Genomic DNA, 18,932 nt, shown 5'->3' on the forward strand with positions numbered 1-18,932 from the left:
CAGGTGTGCCTGCTTCTTTTGGGGCAGATTTGGACCCTGAATCATGTTTTCTGGAGGTTTATTGTGTACCATGCTGTGGATACAATGTTTATATAACAACACATGCTTAATTCTAGTTTGCTGAATGAATTTTCCTCAATAACTGGGGTAGTATCATGGGTGCTCCTGCGACCCATGTCTCGGATCGCAGGCGCACCTGTGTGCCTCTGTGTGCCCCTCCTTGCCTGCTGCAGTCTCTCTTACCCCTCCATGCTCCAGCAATGGCTCATTCGGCTCAGCGTGCCTGTCTCCTAGGGCCCACGTGTGCCGGCTCTGTAAAATTTAAAGGGCCAGTGCACCATTAATTGGCGCTCGCCAGCTGATGACCTGTTAAATAGCCAGCCTCTTCCTATAATCCCTGCCAGATCTTTGTGCCTCGTGCCTCTGAGAAAGCATTCCTGTTGTTATTCCTGTGATGATTGTGATTTCCTGTTGTCACCTCTGATTCAGTTCCCGACTCCGATTTTCTGCTGCCTGTCCTGACTTTCTGCATGACCACACCGCAGCAAGTCCAACCTGCTTTACGATGGGCTCTGCTGAAAACTGGGTGCCACTTAGGCTCTGCTCCCAGTTGTCGGCTCATGTCATCGCTCGTGGTGGGTCCACTACCCCAGAATCCTGACAGGAAGATTTAGAATAAAATCTCATTCACCATAGTCGCTTTTTTTCAGGGGTGCAATCCCCATTTCCTCGTCTTCCAGTGCTGCAGCAATAACAGTGACATTACTTAAGTTTGCTTACATTGCTTAACTATAAGTCATTTCTCCTAATGCAGCCATCACAGAAATTGACTAAATAAACCACTAGCAGTATATTGTCAAGTAGCTTAACACCTTACAGATCATCTTTCTTTCATGACCCAGATGTAAATTAGTTGTATAAAGTCATGGAGGCACAGAAGCACTGAAGTCAAGCTCTCCCCTTGCTGTATTTAATGCAATTATGTCAAAGATCATCACTAACTGTCTCTCCTGAAGATCGGTGTGTGAGGCAAATCACAGCAGAGGGGGTTCACTACAAAACTTCAGTACAAACTCTATACAAGACTTTATACAACTGATTTACATGTCACTTCATAGCTGATTTACTGAATCACCACACTGGGCAGTGGAAGAAACATGAACTGGAAGGAGTTCATCTATTGGTTGATGTTCAACCTACTGGCTGTGGTTTATTAGGTCAATTTCAACAGGTTCCCTTAATATTGCTTGTCAGGCCAAAACCATAAGAAGAGGAAATCTGATTTATAAAGGCCTGGTCAAGGACAGACAGCATTGGATATCACTTTGTGAGGCAATATTTTGAAACAGTTTTGTCTTGAAAAGCTAGTTAAAACTAGAGATGTCTAGCCCAAAGAAAAGGTAAATGAGGACATCTCTGTAAGATTTACACTTCTATCACATATCTGTTAGGAATGATCAGACTCAGAAGGGTTTAGCTTCAGCAAGTCCGAGTATCCAAACATACCGCTAACACCTGTAGTCACTGCTGGCACCAATCAGGAGTGTCAACCCCGAGAGCACCCTAAACTTGGGATTGCTGGCAGTATGTATGATTCATAAAGGGGAGGGGTTAACATTGTTAAACCTCTACCATGGACACTTACCCCTATGATGATCAGTCACATGTACTATTTTGCTATTTAAGTGACTGAAGCCTTAGGCAAAATAAAATAAAAATTATGTTAAGCATAAATGCCATAGTTAGGTAGGCGTGCACATTTTTTATTCTATGATATAACCGGTCCCTGGCACATTTGCTAAAAAATGTGTCCCCGCCAAAAAGGAAAAAAAAAAATTCCCTTTCTTCTTTTTACAACATTTCAGGAAATGTATGGCATGTGAAGACTTGGGTTTTGTTTTTACGTTGTGTGATTGTACAGAATTAGTTTTTTGAGAGATTTGAATTTTAACCAAATGCAAATGAAATTGAAGCTGCATATATTTAAAGAATGATGCATAGAATCATTTAAATGATGATCATTATTTATTAATAGAGCAGCATTAATTTTCTAGCAATAATTTAATTGATTCTGATTATTTATTAATAGAGCAGTGCAAATTTTATGATATTCACACTATTTACATAAAGACAAGGACAAAAATACAAAATACATTAAACTTGACTTAATTGGTCCAATGTTGAGGACTCACAACTGAACATTATCACTCTGAACATTACTTTACTTCTAGAGCAGTAGTGGCGAACCTATGGCACGGGTGCCAGAGGCGGCGCTCGGAGGCCTTTCTGTGGGCACTTAGGCCATCGCCCCAGCACACCAGACAGAACTCAAAGAATCTTCTTGCAGTTGCAAGCTACGTAAAAAAATGCTGCTTTCAGACATATTTTGATACTTGCTTCTCTACTTAGAACTGTAGGAAGAGGGAGAATGAGTAGATCGAGCTGAATTATCTTTGGAGGACCTACTGCTGGTCCCACGATTCTCTGTGTACCGAGGGACACTGGAAAGAAGCTAAAATGATGCAAATTTTCCATCTTTCTACTGTGTTGCTGTCCTCATGAGGCCAATCTGATAGAAAGTTGTTGAAGAACAGGGAGCAATAAGTTACTGCTTTAACTTTTGGTTGGCACCTCACGATAAATAAGGGTGGTTTGGGTTGCAGTTTGGGCACTTGGTTGCTGAAAGGTTCGTTATCACTGTTCAAGAGAAAAGCTATTTGTATGTTGTGCATAGTTTTATTGTAATGGCTCATAGTTTCCGACTACGCTTATGCTCTCGAGAACTTATAGTCTCAAGTATTTGAAAGGATATTTGCCGAACAGATTAGAAAACAATCCCCATAGTCAGGCGGCATCGAGAAAGAAGATTTACATAAAGTAAGTATTATGTGTCATAGGACAGAAAGAGGCCATGCTACATAGTCACATCCTAAGAAGCTGCACATCTCATACTGCTAAATGTCAATTTCTCTGTAGGAGAAAGATTTTTTATTTTAATCCTCCTTGCTTGAAAGTGAGGTTTTGCATAAGAAATATTGACATCAAATGCTAATATCCCTTGGTTCCTAATGTCAATCAATGTGAAATGATCAGCCTTCATCTCATTGCACACGATGCTTCTGCTAGCAGCAGCGTGATTGAGATCTTTGAATATGCTTCATTCTAACTTTTACTCTTTGATTGGAAAGTAGCTGAGCAGTTACAGATCTGGCGCATGGAAGAGATTTCTCTTTGTAATGTGCTACATTGTAAGCCATTCAAATTGAGCAATTTATCTAAGTAGAATGCTGCCTCCGTGCTGAATAAATCCGGCGTTGTTTCTAAAATTGGCTGCTCAGATCTTTCGGTTATAAGAGGTTATTAGAGATTGTAAATGATTGTAATGTCTAATTGCTGTTGGGATTCATTCAATAAGCACATATTATCTTCAGCAATTATGGTGATTATATATTAGGGTGCATATGGATTTATCATGTAATTGTTAAATTCTATGTTAATAATTAGGTTATTGCATGTAGTAATGTGCATAATGGAATATGTAACCCTGGACTGATCTGTGGATCTGGTCACCACCACAAGTACACTTTGTCCACTATCCCAGAATGCAGGTTCATCCCCATGCGGTATGGATATTAGTGATAAGTAAATTGCATTGTATGTGTCCGTAATGAACAATGCAGGTTTGGGTCTCCGAACCCGGCCTTCAGCCTGAAATTCGGGTTAAGCTTTTATAATCACCCAGGAAATTTTTTTAAGAGCTGATGTCACCATTCTTGAGGGTTAAACTTTTAAATGGTGTCGGCAAAGCTGATGACATGACTGAGAGCTACGATCCTGGAGAAAATTATGGAACGCTCTTAAAATTGCCACCGGTATTTAAAGGGTTGACACTCCTGATCGATGCAAACACTGATTAATTGAACAGGTAAATTTTTATGGTAATGAAATATTTTAAAGGAAATCTACTATCAATATCTAGCATGAGGCACCGTGATTGTGGTAATCTGCTTATATTTGTTATCTTTGGCCAACTTCCTTCTAAAATCAACTTTTAGAATTATTCTAATGAACATTATGGGTTCCTGATGGTGCTACCAAAACCTCCTTCATGGTGTAGCTTTACTAAATGTTACACTGTCTCTTCCTCCCATTATCATTATTAAATGATATTAAGTTTTCTGTATCCACACATTCATCAAAGTTTCACATCCACCCCATTGACATTAAATGAGTACAAGAAATACACCAACAACAGCATTTTTAAAAGCAATAACCTGAGCTGAGCTACGTTTTAGTAATCACTGTTTGTCTGATTTTTTTATCTTCAAGGTAACATCAGGAATACAGAGAAGCTAAGCTATGATAAGCAGCAGCAGTATGAGATTAAAGTCACCGCATATGACTGTGGACAGAAGCACGCAGCTCAGGAGGTCACAGTAAAAGTGGATGTGAAGCCGGTGTGTAAACCAGGTTGGCAAGGTATGATGCCGTCTACACCTTTAGATCAAACTGTGTAATAAAGTTCTGGTTCTTTGCCATTTAATGCTGTTTTCCTGAGACTGAAATCCACTTGAGATTGCTCTTTCATGAAACCCCAGGCATTACTGTTCCTACAGGCAGATAAGTGAAGATGTTGGTTTATGACTAGAGATGAGCGAACATGCTCGTCCGAGCTTGATGCTCGGTCGAGCATTAGGGTACTCGAAACTGCTCGTTGCTCGGACGAATACTTCGCCCGCTCGAGAAAATGGCAGCTCCCGCCGTTTTGCTTTTTGGCGGCCAGAAACAGAGCCAATCACAAGCCAGGAGACTCTGCACTCCACCCAGCATGACGTGGTACCCTTACACGTCGATAGCAGTGGTTGGCTGGCCAGATCAGGTGACCCTGGGATAGACTAGCCGCTGCCCGCGCTGCTCGGATCATTCTGTGTCTGGATGCCGCTAGGGAGAGAGCTGCTGCTGGTCAGGGAAAGCGTTAGGGTGTTCTATTAGCTTACTGTTAGGCAGGAGTGATTCTCAAAGAACCCAACAGCCCTTCTTAGGGCTACAATAACGTTCTACTTTTTTTATTTTAATTTGCATCTAGTACCATTTTGTGAGGAATTAGCAGGGGGACTTGCTACCGTTGTGTTTAGCTCTTAGTGGCACACATATCCATAGCAAAGACCGAAGTGGGAAAATTTAGTAGGGGTTGGATTTCAATTAGGCACTAACTCAGTGTCATCTCATCTGGCATAGTAGTGTGCTTTGATACTTGGCTAGAAAATAGCCATAGGAGAATACAAAGAGCTTACTTACGCATACAGTAGCGTTCTATATATTTGATTTCTGGTTGATCTGCTGGTGGCTGTACTTTCTGCAGTGCATGTACTAGCCAATTCTGAGCAATTTGTAGTGAGACTTGCGACCGCTGTGTTCTGCGCTTAGTGACGCACATATCCATAGCAAAGACCGAAGTGGGAAAATTTAGTAGGGGTTGGATTTCAATTAGGCACTAACTCAGTGTCATCTCATCTGGCATAGTAGTGTGCTTTGATACTTGGCTAGAAAATAGCCATAGGAGAATACAAAGAGCTTACTTACGCATACAGTAGCGTTCTATATATTTGATTTCTGGTTGATCTGCTGGTGGCTGTAGTTTCTGCAGTGCATGTACTAGCCAATTCTGAGCAATTTGTAGTGAGACTTGCGACCGCTGTGTTCTGCGCTTAGTGACGCACATATCCATAGCAAAGACCGAAGTGGGAAAATTTAGTAGGGGTTGGATTTCAATTAGGCACTAACTCAGTGTCATCTTATCTGGCATAGTAGTGTGCTTTGATACTTGGCTAGAAAATAGCCATAGGAGAATACAAAGAGCTTACTTACGCATACAGTAGCGTTCTATATATTTGATTTCTGGTTGATCTGCTGGTGGCTGTAGTTTCTGCAGTGCATGTACTAGCCAATTCTGAGCAATTTGTAGTGAGACTTGCGACCGCTGTGTTCTGCGCTTAGTGACGCACATATCCATAGCAAAGACCGAAGTGGGAAAATTTAGTAGGGGTTGGATTTCAATTAGGCACTAACTCAGTGTCATCTTATCTGGCATAGTAGTGTGCTTTGATACTTGGCTAGAAAATAGCCATAGGAGAATACAAAGAGCTTACTTACGCATACAGTAGCGTTCTATATATTTGATTTCTGGTTGATCTGCTGGTGGCTGTACTTTCTGCAGTGCATGTACTAGCCAATTCTGAGCAATTTGTAGTGAGACTTGCGACCGCTGTGTTCTGCGCTTAGTGACGCACATATCCATAGCAAAGACCGAAGTGGGAAAATTTAGTAGGGGTTGGATTTCAATTAGGCACTAACTCAGTGTCATCTCATCTGGCATAGTAGTGTGCTTTGATACTTGGCTAGAAAATAGCCATAGGAGAATACAAAGAGCTTACTTACGCATACAGTAGCGTTCTATATATTTGATTTCTGGTTGATCTGCTGGTGGCTGTACTTTCTGCAGTGCATGTACTAGCCAATTCTGAGCAATTTGTAGTGAGACTTGCGACCGCTGTGTTCTGCGCTTAGTGACGCACATATCCATAGCAAAGACCGAAGTGGGAAAATTTAGTAGGGGTTGGATTTCAATTAGGCACTAACTCAGTGTCATCTCATCTGGCATAGTAGTGTGCTTTGATACTTGGCTAGAAAATAGCCATAGGAGAATACAAAGAGCTTACTTACGCATACAGTAGCGTTCTATATATTTGATTTCTGGTTGATCTGCTGGTGGCTGTACTTTCTGCAGTGCATGTACTAGCCAATTCTGAGCAATTTGTAGTGAGACTTGCGACCGCTGTGTTCTGCGCTTAGTGACGCACATATCCATAGCAAAGACCGAAGTGGGAAAATTTAGTAGGGGTTGGATTTCAATTAGGCACTAACTCAGTGTCATCTCATCTGGCATAGTAGTGTGCTTTGATACTTGGCTAGAAAATAGCCATAGGAGAATACAAAGAGCTTACTTACGCATACAGTAGCGTTCTATATATTTGATTTCTGGTTGATCTGCTGGTGGCTGTACTTTCTGCAGTGCATGTACTAGCCAATTCTGAGCAATTTGTAGTGAGACTTGCGACCGCTGTGTTCTGCGCTTAGTGACGCACATATCCATAGCAAAGACCGAAGTGGGAAAATTTAGTAGGGGTTGGATTTCAATTAGGCACTAACTCAGTGTCATCTCATCTGGCATAGTAGTGTGCTTTGATACTTGGCTAGAAAATAGCCATAGGAGAATACAAAGAGCTTACTTACGCATACAGTAGCGTTCTATATATTTGATTTCTGGTTGATCTGCTGGTGGCTGTACTTTCTGCAGTGCATGTACTAGCCAATTCTGAGCAATTTGTAGTGAGACTTGCGACCGCTGTGTTCTGCGCTTAGTGACGCACATATCCATAGCAAAGACCGAAGTGGGAAAATTTAGTAGGGGTTGGATTTCAATTAGGCACTAACTCAGTGTCATCTCATCTGGCATAGTAGTGTGCTTTGATACTTGGCTAGAAAATAGCCATAGCAATAGGATAGCATTGTTTGGTTTTAAAAACTCAAAAAAAAAAAAAAAACACAAAAAAAAAAAAAACACAAAAAAAAACAAAAAAAAGTAAAAAAAAAAATAAAGTTATAACTCTCATTTTAAAAATGTTTAACCCGAGGGCTAGGGGTAGAGGACGAGGGCGGGGACGTGGGCGTCCAACTACTGCAGGGGTCAGAGGCCGTGGTCCTGGTCGGGGTGAGACACCACCTGCTGATGAGGGAGCAGGGGAACGCCGCAGAGCTACACTCCCTAGGTTCATGTCTGAAGTTACTGGGACTCGTGGTAGAGCACTGTTGAGGCCAGAACAGTGCGAACAGGTGATGTCGTGGATTGCTGACAATGCTTCGAGCAATTTGTCCACCACCAGTCAGTCTTCCACGCAGTCCACCCATGTCACCGAAATCGCCACTCCTCCAGCTCCTGCACCTCAGCCTCCTCCCCCCCAGTCTGCCCCCTCCCAGGAAAATTTGGCATTTGAACCGGCATACTCTGAGGAACTGTTTTCTGGACCCTTCCCACAGTCACAAACCACTTGTCCGGTTGCTGCTGAGCAATTTTCCGATGCCCAGGTTTTCCAACAGTCACAGTCTGTGGGTGATGATGACCTTCTTGACGTAGTGGAAGTGTGTAAAGAGGTGTCCGACGATGAGGAGACACGGTTGTCAGACAGTGGGGAAGTTGTTGTCAGGGCAGGAAGTCCGAGGGGGGAGCAGACTGAGGGATCGGAGGATGATGAGGTGACAGACCCAAGCTGGGTTGAGAGGCCGGGTGAACACAGTGCTTCTGAGACGGAGGAGAGTCCTCGACCAGAACAGGTTGGAAGAGGCAGTGGTGGGGCCAGACGGAGAGGCAGGGCCAGAGCTGGTGCATCAGCGCCAAATGTGTCAACTAGTGAAGCTCCCGTGGCGAGGGCTCCTGCGGCGAGGGCTAGATCTTCAGAAGTCTGGAGGTTCTTTAAGGAAACACCGGATGACCGACGGACTGTGGTGTGCAACATTTGCCAAACCAGGCTCAGCAGGGGTTCCACCACTACTAGCTTAACTACCACCAGTATGCGCAGGCATATGAATGCTAAACACCCCACTCAGTGGCAACAAGCCCGTTCACCTCCGGCCGTGCACACCACTGCTCCTTCCCCTGTGTCAGCTGCTAGTCAGCCCCCTGCCCAGGACCCTGCCACAAAAACCCCATCGTCGCCTCCACGATCCTCCACAGCATCCACCAGCGTTCAGCTCTCCATACCCCAGACGCTGGAGCGGAAACGCAAATATAGTGCAACCCACCCGCACGCCCAAGCCCTTAATGTGCACATCTCCAGATTGCTTAGCCTGGAGATGCTGCCCTATAGGCTAGTAGAGACCGAGGCCTTTCGCAACCTCATGGCGGCGGCGGCCCCTCGGTATTCGGTCCCCAGCCGCCACTACTTTTCCCGATGTGCCGTCCCAGCCCTGCACCAGCACGTGTCAGACAACATCATCCGTGCCCTGACCAACGCCGTTTCTGACAAGGTCCACCTGACCACGGACACGTGGACGAGTGCTGCCGGGCAGGGCCACTATATATCGCTGACGGCACATTGGGTTAACTTGGTGGAGGCTGGGACCGAGTCTGACACTGGGGCTGCTCATATACTGCCGACGCCGAGGATTGCGGGGCCTACCTCGGTCCAGGTGTTTCAGGCCTACTATGCCTCCTCCTCCTCCCACCCCTCCTCCACCTCCTCCTCCGAACTACCATCCGTGGGCACGGCGCCATCAGTCGGTAGCTCTAGGCACAGCAGCAGTGCCGTCGCTAAGCGACAGCAGGCGGTGCTCAAACTGCTGAGCCTAGGCGACAAAAGGCACACCGCCCAAGAGCTATTACAGGGCATCACGGCGCAGACTGATCTGTGGCTGGCACCGCTGAACCTCAAGCCGGGAATGGTTGTGTGTGACAACGGCCGTAACCTGGTGGCGGCTCTGCAACTCGGCAGACTGACACATGTGCCATGCCTGGCCCATGTGTTAAATCTGATAGTTCAGCGTTTCCTCAAGACATACACCAATCTGTCTGATTTGCTCACGAAGGTGCGCCGCATCTGTGCGCATTTCAGGAAGTCCAGCCCAGATGCTGCCACTCTCAGGGCAGCGCAGCGCCGCCTCCAACTGCCCGCTCACCGACTGTTGTGCGACGTGCCCACGAGGTGGAATTCAACACTGACCATGTTATCCAGAGTTTACCAGCAGCGCAGAGCGATTGTAGACTGCCAGATGTCAACTTCCACCAGAACTGGTAGTCAGGTCAGTCAGCTTCCTCAAGTCTACAATGAGGAGTGGACGTGGATGTCTGATATCTGTCAGGTGCTGAGTAACTTTGAGGAGTCAACACAGATGGTCAGTGGCGATGCCGCCATCATCAGCCTCACTATCCCGCTGCTTGGCCTGTTGAAAAACTCTCTGGTCAGCATGAAGTCGGAAGCTTTGCGCTCGTCACAAGAGACAGGGGAAGAATATTCCCTTGTTGATAGCCAAAGCACCCTCAGGTCTGTTTCTCAGCGCATATCGGAGGAGGTGGAGGTGGAGGAGGATGAGGAGGAAGAGGAGGAGAATGTTGGTGAGACACAAGAGGGGACCATTGTTGAGTCCTTTACTGTTCAGCGTGTATGGGCAGAAGAAGAGGAGTTGGAGGAGTTGGAGGAGGAGGAAATGGACAGTCAGGCCAGTGAGGGGAGTGAATTCTTACGCGTTGGTACTCTGGCGCATATGGCAGATTTCATGCTAGGCTGCCTATCCCGTGACCCTCGCGTTCAAAGAATTTATTCCAGCACCGATTACTGGGTGTTCACTCTCCTGGACCCACGGTACAAGCAAAATCTTTCCACTCTCATCCCTGCAGAGGAAAGGAGTGTGAGAATGCATGAATACCAGCAGGCCCTGGTGCACAAGCTGAAACAGTATTTCCCTTCTGACAGCGCTAGCGGCAGAGTGCGTAGTTCTGCGGGACAAGTAGCGAGGGAGAGTAGGCGAGCAGGCAGCTTGTCCAGCACTGGCAAGGGTACGCTTTACAAGGCTTTTGCCAGCTTTATGTCACCCCAGCAAGACACTGTCACCTGTCCCCAGTCTCGGCAGAGTAGGGCTGATCTTTACAGAAAGATGGTGAGGGAGTACGTAGCTGACCATACCATCGTCCTAAATGATCACACAGCTCCCTACAACTACTGGGTTTCAAAGCTGGACATGTGGCACGAACTGGCGCTGTACGCCTTGGAGGTTCTTGCCTGCCCTGCCGCTAGCGTCTTGTCCGAGCGGGTTTTCAGTGCAGCTGGTGGCATCATCACCGATAAGCGTACACGCCTGTCGACTGACAGCGCTGACAGGCTGACGCTTATTAAAATGAATAAAGGCTGGATTTCTCAGAATTTCCAATCTCCACCAGGTGAAGGAAGCTCAACCTGAATAATTGATCCACTCCTCCTCCTCCTCATTTTCCTCCTTCTCCTCCTCTTTGTACAGTAAAGCAGAGGAAAATGGCTATTTTTTGACAGGGCCCACTGGCTCTTGCTATAGTACTTCATGCATTTAATTTTTCTGGAGGGCCACCTACCCGGTCCTCTGTTTGAAACAATTTTTGTGAGTGCCACATACAGGCACTCAATCTATTCCATTTTACTGCAGGGCCACCTACCTGCTCCTCTGGTTTGAAACATTTTTGGGACTGCCACATACAGGCACTCAATCTATTCCATTTTACTGGAGGGCCACCTACCTGCTCCTCTGGTTTGAAAAATTTTTGGGACTGCCACATACAGGCACTCAATCTATTCCATTTTACTGCAGGGCCACCTACCTGCTCCTCTGGTTTGAAACATTTTTGGGACTGCCACATACAGGCACTCAATCTATTCCATTTTACTGCAGGGCCACCTACCTGCTCCTCTGGTTTGAAACATTTTTGGGACTGCCACATACAGGCACTCAATCTATTCCATTTTACTGGAGGGCCACCTACCTGCTCCTCTGGTTTGAAACATTTTTGGGACTGCCACATACAGGCACTCAATCTATTCCATTTTACTGCAGGGCCACCTACCTGCTCCTCTGGTTTGAAACATTTTTGGGACTGCCACATACAGGGACTCAATCTATTCCATTTTACTGGAGGGCCACCTACCTGCTCCTCTGGTTTGAAAAATGTTTGGGACTGCCACATACAGGCACTATCCAAATTAAATTGTCTCCATAGCAGCCTCCACACGTTGTCTCCATTGCTACCTCCAAAAGTCGTCCATATAGCTGCCTCCATACATCGTCCCTTTATCAAACGAGGTGTGTCAGGCAGAAATTTGGGTTGTTTTCATGGATTCCACATCAAAGTTGTTAACTTTGTCGCCACCCTGCTGTGTTATCCACAAAATATACTGGCAAACTTTTACCATTTAGGGATATTATTTCAGCGCTTCTTGCGCATCTGTTTACATTCCCCTCACCCGGCATATCCTAAACTTATAAGAACGCTACTACACTTGATCTTATACAAAAGGTTCTTAGAAGTGCTGTTTGGGGAGTAGCCTAGAGACAGGGGCTTGAATTGGCGAAAGCTCGCCTGGCAGCGGAGCGCCAGCTCCATGCGCATCATGCGCTTCTTGCGCATCTGTTTACATTCCCCTCACCCGGCATATCCTAAACTTATAAGAACGCTACTACACTTGATCTTATACAAAAGGTTCTTAGAAGTGCTGTTTGGGGAGTAGCCTAGAGACAGGGGCTTGAATTGGCGAAAGCTCGCCTGGCAGCGGAGCGCCAGCTCCATGCGCATCATGCGCTTCTTGCGCATCTGTTTACATTCCCCTCACCCGGCATATCCTAAACTTATAAGAACGCTACTACACTTGATCTTATACAAAAGGTTCTTAGAAGTGCTGTTTGGGGAGTAGCCTAGAGACAGGGGCTTGAATTGGCGAAAGCTCGCCTGGCAGCGGAGCGCCAGCTCCATGCGCATCATGCGCTTCTTGCGCATCTGTTTACATTCCCCTCACCCGCCATATCCCAAACTTATAAGAACGCTACTACACTTAACTTGGTGCAGGCTGGGACCGAGTCTGACCCTGGGGCTGGTCATATACTGCCGACGCAGAGAATTGCGGGGCCTACCTCGGTCCAGGTCTCAAAGGCCTACTATACCTCCTCCCACCCCTCCTCCACCTCCTCCTCCTCCGAATTACCATCCGTGGGCATGGCGCCATCAGTCGGTAGCTCTAGGCACAGCAGCAGTGCCGTCGCTAAGCGACAGCAGGCGGTGCTGAAACTGCTGAGCCTAGGCGATAAAAGGCACACCGCCCAAGAGCTATTACAGGGCATTCCACATCAAAGTTGTTAACTTTGTCGCCACCCTGCTGTGTAATCCACAAAATATACTTGCAAACTTTTACCATTTAGGGATATTATTTCAGCGCTTCTTGCGCATCTGTTTACATTCCCCTCACCCGCCATATCCTAAACTTATAAGAACGCTACTACACTTGATCTTATACAAAAGGTTCTTAGAAGTGCTGTTTGGGGAGTAGCCTAGAGACAGGGGCTTGGATTGGCAAAAGCTCGCCTGGCTGCAGAGCGCCAGCTCCATCCCAAGATCCAACTAACATAGTTGCAGCACCTTTAATCTACTACTAGTTCACTGCCTCCATAATAATAATAATAATAATCTTTATTTATATAGCGTCATCATATTCTGTAGCGCTTTACAAATCATAGGAAACAAATACAAATGTAATGTAACAGAGCACAACATTTGTATGGAACAACAGGAGTGAGGTCCCTGCTCGCCAGAGCTTACGGTTTATGAAGATGATGGGGTAACACGAGGTAAAAGAATATTTAATGGTCAAGCCATTCTTCTTAGGGAATAGAAAAAAATATAATAAATGGAATTGCTGTCGCTTGAACCACTCAGCCGTCATCTTATATACCAGGTCCAGGGTGAATGGGACTGCAGAGAAGTCTGGTGCCTGTTGGTTGCTGGATAACAGATGGGAGGACGACACAGGACGGGTTAGTAGAAGAGTTAAAACTTCATGCAGTTAATGAGTGTTATAGGCTTGCCTAAAGAAATGGGTTTTAAGAGCACGTTTGAAACTTTGGAGGTTAGGTATTAGTCTGATAGTCCAGGGCAGAGCATTCCATAGAATTGGTGCAGCTCTAGAGAAGTCTTGGAGACGCGAGTGGGAGGTCCGCACTAGGGTAGAGGTTAATCTAAGATCACTGGCGGATCTAAGAGCACGGGTTGGGCGATAGACTGAGATAAGAGAGGAGAGGTAGGGGGGTGCAGCATTATACAGAGCTTTATGGATGAGGGTTATTATTATTTTAAACTGTATTCGAAAGGAGACTGGCAGCCAGTGCAGCGACTGGCATGAACTGTAAGCATACATGGTCCCCTTATCAAACGAGCTGTGTCAGGCAGAATTTTGGGTTGTTTTCATGGCTTCCATGTTAACTTTGTCGCCACCCTGCTGTGTAATCCACAAAATATACTGGCAAACTTTTATCATGTACCGATATTATTTGAGCGCTTCTTGCTCACCTCCTTTGGTTCCTCTCTGACACCCATTGGTTTGAAGCCTGAGTCCAATTAGGGTATGTCGCCATGCCACTCTCTAGCCTGCTGCCGCTGCCTCTGCCTCTGCATGCCGTCCCCTATAGTGTCAGGGTCAATTATTGGATGTTTTACATGCTATCTAGCTTCATTCTGTCACTCTGTCATGGCCATGCTGTTGCCCATAATTTCGGCATAATGGTGCGATTAAGCAGCCTCAGAGGCATCCATGCATGCTGCCCCTGCTGTTTCCTGTCCATTTCCGTGGTGTTTCCATCCTTTTCTGAGGTTCCCAGGTGTTTGGCCAAGCTTCCCTGTGCAGAGCCTTGGTCCCCTTGAAAAATGCTCGAGTCTCCCATTGACTTCAATGGGGTTCGTTATTCGAGACGAGCACTCGAGCATCGGGAAAAGTTCGTCTCGAATAACGAGTACCCGAGCATTTTAGTGTTCGCTCATCTCTATTTATGACCTTTTAACAAGGTCTGACTCTGATGGTCTTAAGTCTTCTCTAATATTGTTACACTTATACAAAAGCAATAAATGTCTCCTGATAAGAAAGGGCAAAGAAAAAGAAAGATTTCTTACATGTTGTCTAAATTTTACCAATAAACTGACTTAAATGGGGAACAACAAACCTTTAATTTGCATGTTTGGCGCTTTTTTGCTTGGCCATTGAGGGGTCATTATTTGTGGAAAAGGCCTGCAACTAAAGAGACATGTAGTACATACTGCACTCAAAAGACCTATGAAATGGGCGGATTATTAAGAACAGAACTTTCTAGGAAGAGCAATGATCACAATAACGATTCCTATTCCCCACGCACTTTACATTGCTCGATACATGAGGTGCTTTGTAAACCACTTCTGGTTTTGGCTATTATATTGCATTTTAAAACACTTGTGTTTCCTCACTTTGGTCATCAAACAACTATATCACCAGATTTTACCCCATTAAACTACCAGCCCACTTGGTAATCCCCTGAATGCAATGGTTTGTAGATTTCAAAGCTAGCCCAAAAAAAGGCAACCAGCCAACCAGTAAGAGGGTTACGGGTTTTCAAGTGTAATTGTCATGTAAGGAATTGCAGGCAAGGCCATGTGCCAACCATATTCTGTAGCATGCAGTATTAGGCCCCATACATGGAATACATACATACTGGCATAGGGCTGCCATGAAAGTGCAATGTGCATGGCACGGTATAGTGAACACACATGTATGTCACTGCATTGTGCCATCACAGTAAAAAAGATAGAGCATGGTCTATCTTTTGCTGGGAATATAACATAGCAGCATGGCTCCCTATGGAGAGGGGAGAATCCCACTCCCCTTCTGGAGGCGGATTCTCCTGCTGGCTGGTCCCAACCAGGACGTAGGAGATGATCATGTGCATGAGGCCTTAGACAGATGCTTTTAATGTGATGGATGGTATAATGATACATACAGTAGAACTTAAAGATTGCCATGGTTATTACTTCAACAACACCACCGATTAGCAAAATGGGGGAAAGCAAGTTGCCTTCACCTGGCACATAATAAATATAAGTTAGTATCACCACCTTGTAAACTCTCCTGGATATTCCAAAGAAGTCAATGGAGCAAAGATAGAAACTCCTAACTTCTGCCCATTAACCAAATTGGTTTTCCAGGACAGTTTTCCAAATTGAAAACACCCAAATAAAGGGGAAGATCTAGGGGGTTACTACTGACTGCTGTCAAATATCCAAGAGGTTATACCCCCCCCCCACTGTCCCTCTGCTATCAGACGTTTACCCCCATATGGTGTGGAAAGTGGAAAAATGTCTTCAATGATAAATCTTGTTAAGGTAAATAAGCAAATTAATAGTAGTAAAAAAAAAAGCTATTTACAAGTTCTTCTTTAATTCATTCATAGCAAACTACTTGGAGTTTACAACAAAAATGGAGAGTATGTAACAAAATGTTTAAATAATTCCATTTATCCATCCTATGAGTAGGTGTGACATCTGTATTTCCAACAATGTCTCTTTGTAAGCACTTTGACCATTCAGCACCATTCCCCTCTGTAAATTACATCCTCAGAAGATAATATGTGCGTAGCGAATTTTCATTTTACGGCCAAAAGAATCAACTTAACTGGCTCATCAGTTTCAATTTGAGTTTTCCATATATCAGTGAGTCACACAGACTTAACAGGAGTCTGAGCCAAGATAAGCAATGCTATTGCAAAGAACACATGATCTGGAAACAAGATGCTTAGGGAAAAAGAATGAGGTTTGCAACACTGAAAAATCTACTTCTTAGTCAATGTTAAAAATAAAGTGAACGGTAGCGGGCCCCATGAATCAGTGCAACCAGATGCAAAAGTCCCTCAGAAAAATGTGTAGATATTATAGCAATAATATATGAGATATCCAGTCATCATTATTGCCAAAATCATTACCTGTAGTATAATACTAAAAGGATCTGAGGCAAACAATAAGCCCCTGATAATACATGATATTGCTAAGGCTGTATATATGCTGCCCTAGGCACAGAGTCTGGATATGCCTCTGGATAGGGGCTGTTTACCCTCAACAATTCTCAGGATTTGCTTGTTTCTAAAAAATATGTAATCAAATTTTGTCAAGTATACAACTGGATGATGACACCCCCCCCCCCCCCCCAACTTCAATAGAATTACCACTTGTGTTCCCATGCCTTTATATTATGACTTCACTATGTCACCAACTATCATACCTTAGGAAACCCCTTTACCCTCCAACTTTCTGTCCATTAATCTACCATGTTTCTTCCCATTTTGGCGAGGATTGTCGCAGTTTGTCATCAGGGAGCCACAATGTTCCTCAAAATGACATGGCCCTGCAACCATACTAGTGTCAGTACATGGGTTTTATTCATTTAAAATGCTGTATTTTGGTTCGCGTCTGCGATCAGTGAAGGGGAGGGGATATTTTGAGCCAAACCTGCACCCGGTTCCTAACTTCTAATGAACTTTGCTATTCAGTACTGCTCATCACTACTTAGGACGCCCCTCATTACCTGGACACCATAGATACCTAATGGCATTATGTCCTTGGGTATAATCTGATTATTTATATAAAAATAGAATATTTTTATCCTTATTGATAAAGAAGAACTATTAAGACACACGTGTACTTACTCATCACCTGAAGATACCTAATTCTATCATTCTCCAAAACTTCAAGTCTGTTATCGCCCGGTTTCCCAGACTTTCTATAAAAGAGTTATATAGGGTAAATAATCCTGATATAGAGACACCACAGGATTCATGGCCTAATAGGGCTTTGTCTAAATCATATAAATCTGAATAATACTGCAGTCTGAGCTAGACTGCCAGTCCCTATCTCTCCTTTAAGGATAACCCTTAACTAAATTGAAGCGGAACGTCTACAATCTACAGTCAGATCCAGCAGATCAATCTGTAGGGATATACTGCATAATAAAAAAAAAAAAATTCTAAAGAATTTTCAGACAATGACAATAATTTCAGAACACATATGATGTGTCCTCTAAGGCTTACTGGCAATTAAAGGGCAAAGCAGTTTTTTCTTTTTTGTAGGCTAACCAGTTTTTCTACTTCAGAGCTTTTTTCTGCCTTTTTAAAAACTTTTTTTGGCAGATTGAAAATGTTGTGACTTTATATGGACTTTTTTGTGTGGTAAAGCCTTAAGTCACAAACATGCACACAAAAACGCCAAGTACAGCAGAGCTTAAAAAAAACGCACACCTATAGGTTTTATCTTTAAAACCAGCTAAAAGCATTAAGGAATATAAGGCTACAATAATCAAGTCACATTAATCAACATATTGTAAACAATGAAAACCCCATTATAATTTAAATCTTCTCACTGATGGCCCAACTCCAGTTACGATAAGCTGTTATTGCAGGGATTGGTCATCCGTTTATTGGAATAGTTTTTAGATCCATGACTAGAAAATCCTTATGCCATACTATGTGGACAAGTGCCATAGGGCAGTCTATTTAAGACAAATATAATATATATATATATATATATATATATATATATAAATATATATATATATATATATATATATGTGTATATATATAATATAGAGTATAGAAGATGTACCTACAAGATGTCTCATTACAATAAAATATAAAAATGCCTACACCGAGTCTTGGCTGAACTATATTTTGCACTTTTTGAAGCATACCAGTTGACTTTCCTGCTGAGATTGAATCAATTGCCTTTTACAGCAGGAAAAGAAATGATGCTCAGACCTGGCATGTAAGACCTGATCATATTAAAAGTTTCTTTGATACCTTCTTACTTCAGCACAGTTCGTCTCCGGGGAGTTTTTTTTAGCGTTTTATTTACAAGTCTTCTTTTCTACTATATAAGCTGTCTGTACAAACAGGAACACTCTGATTTGTCAGTACTTTGTATAATTATGTATTTTTCTTGAATTGTTCTTTCTTTCAGAATCCTCTAAGATCTGCCATTTAGAGATGTCTTTTTATGTTTGGAGATGTAGAACAGTTGTTTTTTTTTTTTTTGCTTTTATTGTGTTTCATGGTTATATGACAACAGATCAGCTCTGTCTTCCAATATCACATCTACAGATTAAAGCCCTGTGAATCTCATTCTATTGTGTAAGAACAAAATTTTGAGATTTGGCACCGATTGCACAAAAATGTATGAGGTGTAAATCTGACTACAACAACAATAGAAATAGAAATTCATTAGGTCACTTGTTGACAGTGAATAGCAAGAAGCATTCGGCCTATTGAAATTAAATAAATGACTAAAAACTATCTTAAAG

The 18,932-nt window shown here is 43.8% G+C and overlaps 1 protein-coding gene across 1 annotated transcript in view; it reads left to right on the top strand.

Moving 5' to 3' along the window:
* Positions 1–18,932, top strand: part of CLSTN2 (calsyntenin 2) — a 550,032-nt gene that overhangs the window by 423,032 nt on the left and 108,068 nt on the right. The window contains exon 5 of the mRNA XM_072143113.1: positions 4,330–4,479. Coding sequence (XP_071999214.1) covers positions 4,330–4,479 — 150 coding nt within the window. The remainder of the gene's footprint in view (positions 1–4,329; positions 4,480–18,932) is intronic.

This window comes from Engystomops pustulosus, chromosome 3, assembly GCF_040894005.1.
Source record: "Engystomops pustulosus chromosome 3, aEngPut4.maternal, whole genome shotgun sequence".
NCBI classification, from domain to species: Eukaryota; Metazoa; Chordata; class Amphibia; order Anura; family Leptodactylidae; genus Engystomops; species Engystomops pustulosus.